Source organism: Cinclus cinclus, chromosome 5, assembly GCF_963662255.1.
Source record: "Cinclus cinclus chromosome 5, bCinCin1.1, whole genome shotgun sequence".
NCBI classification, from domain to species: Eukaryota; Metazoa; Chordata; class Aves; order Passeriformes; family Cinclidae; genus Cinclus; species Cinclus cinclus.
In genome coordinates, this window is record NC_085050.1 from 10704843 (window position 1) to 10710842 (window position 6000).

The 6000-nt window shown below is 37.8% G+C and overlaps 1 protein-coding gene across 1 annotated transcript in view; it reads left to right on the forward strand.

Moving 5' to 3' along the window:
- Positions 1-4478, forward strand: part of ABLIM2 (actin binding LIM protein family member 2) — a 98215-nt gene extending 93737 nt beyond the window's left edge. Inside the window, exon 22 of the mRNA XM_062493360.1 lies at positions 4365-4478. Coding sequence (XP_062349344.1) covers positions 4365-4478 — 114 coding nt within the window. The remainder of the gene's footprint in view (positions 1-4364) is intronic.
- Positions 4479-6000: the final 1522 nt, after the last annotated feature.

Sequence of the window (6000 nt, forward strand, 5' to 3'; positions counted from 1 at the left end):
ATTCCTCTAGGAATTAGGACCTTGATTTTTCTAGTCTTCAACTCATCACATGCTGCCAATCACTGAGTTCTTTCATAGGTTCAGTATTGACTCATGAGGAAGTAGGATATCCTCTGAGTTTCCTACATCAGCAGGTTTTCACATGAGGACTCGCATCCAATTACTGACACAGAACAGAGATGCTTGTGAAGCACCCCCTGGTCACCATGTACTGCAGGTGAACTGCAATTTTATCTTCCTGTGACTTATTCATACTAATGCCATGTTCCTAAGTGTTGGTTTTGGCTGGAATAATTTTCTTCTCAGTGGCTGGTATTGGGCCTGTGTTTTGGATTTGTGCTGAATACATGGTTGATCATATAGAGATGTTTTTGTTGTTGCTGAGCAGAGTTTACACAGAACCAAGGCCTTTTCTGCTTTTTCACACTCCAATCTGGCTGGGAAGTTGGAGATGAATGTGAGGCTGGGAGGAGACACAGCCAGGACAGGTGACCCACACTGACCAAAGGGATATTCCAGACCATGTGACATCATGCTCAGTATATAAGTGGGGGGTAGAAGGAAGGGGGAACATTTGGAGGTTTTGTCTTCCTAAGTAACTGCTATGCATGATGGGCCCTCATCTCCTGGAGATGGCTGAGCACCTGCCTGCCCATGGGAAGCACTGAATTAATTCCTTGTTTTGCTTTGCTTGTGTGTGTGGCTTTATCTTTCCCTGTTAAACTGTCTTTCTCTCAACACATGAGTTTTCCAGCTTTCACCCTTCCAATTCTTTCCTTGATCCCACTAGTGGAGGAGTGAGTGAATGGCTGTGTGGATTGCCAGCTGGGGTGAAACCACACTACGTATTTGTTTTGAGCATCTCTGAATTTCATTAAGAACTAAATTATTCACGGGGAAAAGAAATCTCATTGGATTAAATAAAGATTATAACTCTATTTAGAACTATTACTGGCTTTTTAGCAGACCACAGAAATAGAGACAAGCCTCATTAATTAATAGTGAAAAGCACCACTTCGTTCTGCGATAACACTGTGGAGCAAGTATTTGAATGTGCAATTAATTACTTTTGTTCTGAGAGTAAAAAATGAGGTCATGTCTTTACTGCTCATTTTGATGTTCGTGTTTAATAGAGGATGATGATTTTCTGTTCTAGTGGTTGCAATGCAGTGGAGAGGTTTAGCTCGGCCATTGCTTAGTTCTGTATATCCTAATAAAAGCCTCAGATTCATACAAATAAAACTTTATCGAAACAACATTATGCCATGTTTTCTGTTGTAGCAGTATCACACTTAACTATATCACAAATGCTGATATTCTGATGCTCTGAGGTCCAGTATAGCAGTCATTGTAGTGAAGAATCATCTCTAAACTGCTTCCCTTTTAGCAAGGTTTTCAGGTGGCATCATGTTAACATCATTATGTAGCTTCCAAAATTACCTTGCTTGCATACACTGAGTTCAGAGTGTGGGCAGAACAGGACCTTGGTAGGTGCTCTCTACTCTCCTCAGTGTCTGCAACATGCCCAACCTTGCTGTTGATGCAGAGCAGAGAAGGAGATTGAGTTAAGATGCCTGAATATTGCCAAACTGTCACAAAGGGAATTAGGAATGACTTACAAGCACACTGTAAAACACCCAGACTTCCTATGTAAACAAGGCCAACTCTAGTAAAAAAAAAAAGGAATGAATGTTGCTTTTGCTACTAAGTTTGGCCATTCCTTCCTTTAATGGCCCAGTGATGCACTATTAACATAGCTGGATATTTTAATCTGATCCTTTACTGAAAAAAGGAAAAGGAAATCATGTTCTTGGCCTTGTAAAGCATAGCTTCACACATATTCTCTCATACCTCAACATGAATGTCTTTCATATCCCCTGCTCATAGCTTTTGATTTCCCTTCTTTTTGTTTGACTAATGAGAGAAGGTAACGCTTCACTTAAGACTAATTAATATTCCAATACCTGAGAAGAAAGATTAATCAGTCCAGGATTTCTTACTGGTGCATTTTTTTCTGCCTTTAAATTTGCAAAGAGCTCAAGGTTTTAAAGCTTTAAGGAAAGCTGTTAGGAAACTCCCATGAATATTGCATGCAAAATTTAGCATCACATATACATGGAAAAGTGTGACCATAAACTTCTGACACTGGTGTATTCCCCTGGTGTTTATACCCTTCATATCCATTAGACCCATAATACTTGTAGGGATTACCATATTTTACTTTAGTCATCATTTGGCTGAGTTTAGACATAGTTATGCCTTGTAGTCTTTCCTCATAAATCAAACTGCAACCCATGATTATGTCTATTGCTTTTCTCTGAAGCTTTGCCAGTTTGATAACATCTTTCTGGGACCAAGGTTTTATTCCAAATTCTAAGGCAGAACTCACTGCTGCTTCTAGGGTCAGTCCCAAATCTAGAGCCCATGGTGCTTAAGAAGGGTATGGTGAAAGCTGCTAAGATGCAGGGACAACAGCAGGAAATGTGTTACACTGGGGACAGACTGGCATTCTCAGAGAGAATTTCAGACCAAAGGGAAAATGTTCCCTTCTACTAGAATTATTTTTGCATGAGGATAAAGCATTGATGGAATAAGAAGCTGTTAATATGGAAATCAGTTTGTTAGTCCTTGAGATGAGGGCATATGTAGAAGAAAATTGAAACCAAAGAAGCTCTCTAATTGAATGGATGTGGAAATAAGGGATCTCATGCTTTCCCTATCTCAGTCATTTTGTCCCTGGGCTGGAAACTGTCAACTGCTTTCAGACCAAGCAGTACCAAATGGGATCTTTGGTGATGAGGAAAAAGATGGCGCTGCTATGAAACAAAACTTAGGTGTAAGAAATAGAAAATGGGTGTATGCAAAGAACTAAGGTGGTGTCATCTGGGCACAGGCAGAGGAGCAGTGCACAACTAATTAATTCTGGCTTGGATAGATGCATGTGGATCGAAAGCTCACTAAACCTGAGGCAAAGCAAAAGGATAAATGGCAAAGTACAATATTGGAGAGGGAAGGGGGAATTGTGCAGCTTGTGCTGAGATGGGTGGCTTGGCTGAGATGGTTCCTTAGGAGGGGAAGATGTAGCAAATGTTCAGCACCCTGGAGCAAAGGGGTGATTTAGGGCTCCTTGAGTTTTCCTCCATTGACCTTCAGTACTTGAACAGATCTGATGAGACTGCAGCAGTTTCTCATACTATGTCATGTAAATTACCTCAGGAAATGAAAAATGGTGAAAACATAGTCTTTTTAAAGTTTTACGTAATTTTCTATGGTTTTGGAAGATTGGCAAGGTACCTTTACCTGCAAAGGTATATAAGCTTTCTCATTTTCTCTTTGAGTAAGAACTACAGTTTGCTACTTCTTTCTCCTGACTGAGGAGATGTCTCGAGTCTTATCCAGAATCTAGAAAGTAAAATAAAATATTGCACACCTTGCTCATCCAGACTTCTTTTTCAATCCTACAGCCTACAGACATGTTCCTTGCTGTGGGAAGTTGCTAAAGTCAAACTTAATTGCATTTGTCCACTGGATTACCAGGAAAATATTCTTAAAAAAGCAAAGCAGAGAGAAGTTACTTTTTCTTTCTGAGGCAAATAGAATTAAATTCCGTCAATGAGAGGTTGTTTCTAAAATACATTGTCAGGTGTTGCTCATTTTCATGTGAAAAATTATCTCCTTTGCTAAATATGCATGGTTCCGTGCCATGAACAGTGCTTATGGTGGGTTGCTGTCATTTGTCAAATGAAAAGTGAAGGCTCAGTTCCAATTTTTTCTTTAATATTAAAGCATGAAAACATCAAATAGAAGTGCATTTCTTGACATCTAAACACCCCTCCCCCCCTATTGTATCCAGTCTGAATTTCTGACTAGAGTCTCTCCCTGTGTTTGCACATTTTGGATTTCAGAATTTAGCAGTATGCTCTCTTCTTTGTTACAAGGTTGCTATTGGTGGACCAGTGTGGTGTCCACTGCTCTCATTAAATATCAAGGCAAAATAAATCCAACTCTAAAATGACATTGTTGTCAGTCTCTTTAAAGTCCTGGAATGACTTAAATTTGTCTCAGTGTGCTCTGTCATCAGGCACCCGGGATAAACATACTTTTCTCCAAAAACTATAGCTTCTGCTCAGTTAGAACTATATTGAAAAGATTATTTTTTTTCAGAAGTCACTACTGCCATCAATAATTTCATTTCCCGGCTACTCTGAGCTCATTTGGTTTTGATGCAGTCTTTTCCAGAAACAGTTTTGGAATTTAAATGCAAACCCTAATGCATTATTTTGTGGTGTGTTTTAAAACTTAGGGCAGAAATATTCCTGCGCACAGACAAGCTTAATGATATCTTTTGTATTTTCATTTTCAAGAGGCATTTGTCCCCTGAAGAGTTCCAGGAAGTCTTCAAAATGAGTATTGAGGAATTTGATCGTCTGGCACTTTGGAAGCGGAATGACCTGAAGAAAAAGGCCCTGCTTTTCTAAACCCTCCCGGATGAAATATGTACTTAATCAAAACAAAAATAGTCTTGCCAGAACTATCACATGCACTTGCTGTTGAACCATTGTCCAGCTTCATTGTGTTAGTATGTGTCAGGGAAACAAGACAGATTAGATGGTAATGTGTTGGGATACAGACAATTTGCTAATCTTGCATTTCCAGCTGGTTTTGTCAGTAACTCCAGGTCCTACCCAGTTTACAACATGCAAAAAATCTAGCTTTAAATTTATTGTTGCTTGCATTTGTTGCTTGATGCAAATGGAAGTTCTGAAAGGAAGAGAAGAAAGTGTACCTATACACAGGAAATGCATCCAACATTTTGTTTCATTCAGTTTTATAATGCAATTTTTACGAAATCAAGTAAGTAATTATTACAGAAATTTTCCAGCGGGGGATCAGATGCTATTGAAAATATGGTAAAAGCCAAAGAAAAGCATATCCGCAAACAATTATTGCAATTGTTTATCTGTGGTACTTTTTAAGAATGAAAGCAGAAATATGGAAGCACCTTAATTCTACTTCTTATATTTAAACACAGCGTACTCTTTAAAAGATCATATTTGTCTAGAAGGTAACTTGCTATCTTTAATTATAACACCAGAGTTTTTATTTTATTAAGAATATATTGTGACATAAAACAGTTATAATTACTAAAATGTATACAGACCTAGTAAGATTTAGTTCCATTCATCAGGAAAACTGAAGCCTTATACAAAACTGGTTTAAGAGTGTATTGTACCAGTTGACTGTGGTTTCCTACTAGTTTGGGGTGTTCAAAGAATGGTTTTTTACATTTAATGCTGATAAAATACCATGTAATCTTAATTACTATGTAGATAGATATATCTATCTATAAAAGAATTATTTTCATTAATGTATGTCCTAAGTTAAGGCATTCTTACTTTCTCAGCTTTACACAGTAAGACATGATGGCATTTGATAGATGTGAAAATGGAACAGTTCAGCATAAAATGTAACAAAAAAAGCTTGGTGTGCTCTATCAATAATACAGACAATTAGAATCAAATACATAAAATCCTCATGCATTACTATTTGCATGTTTCTGTACAAGTTAATTTGGAAAAAAAAAACAACAGTGTGCTACCGGTGCAGTACCTTGAAACTATCTTAAATAACAAGCAAAGCTAACAAAAGCTAAGCATTTGATATAAGTGTTAGACCTTAATATCTCTTCCAGCTGAAAGACTGTATTAAATTTAACAGTTTCATTTGGTCAGAGGGATGGTTGCTGACAAAGAATGTTTTAAAGTGAGTTGCTAGTTTTGTGTGATACTAAATGAGCATTACAAAAAGTACATTTTTCAGCCATGTGTCAGTATTCTGCATTTTTACTGCCTTGGATGTTCATACTCACCTCCTACTTCACTATGTCTTTTTGCATTTCCCTAAGGTAACTGGTTAATATATGCACTACAACACACTATTTCAACTGACCCAGCATTGGAAAAATCATAGCATTGAACATGCCTTCTTCCAACTAACTTT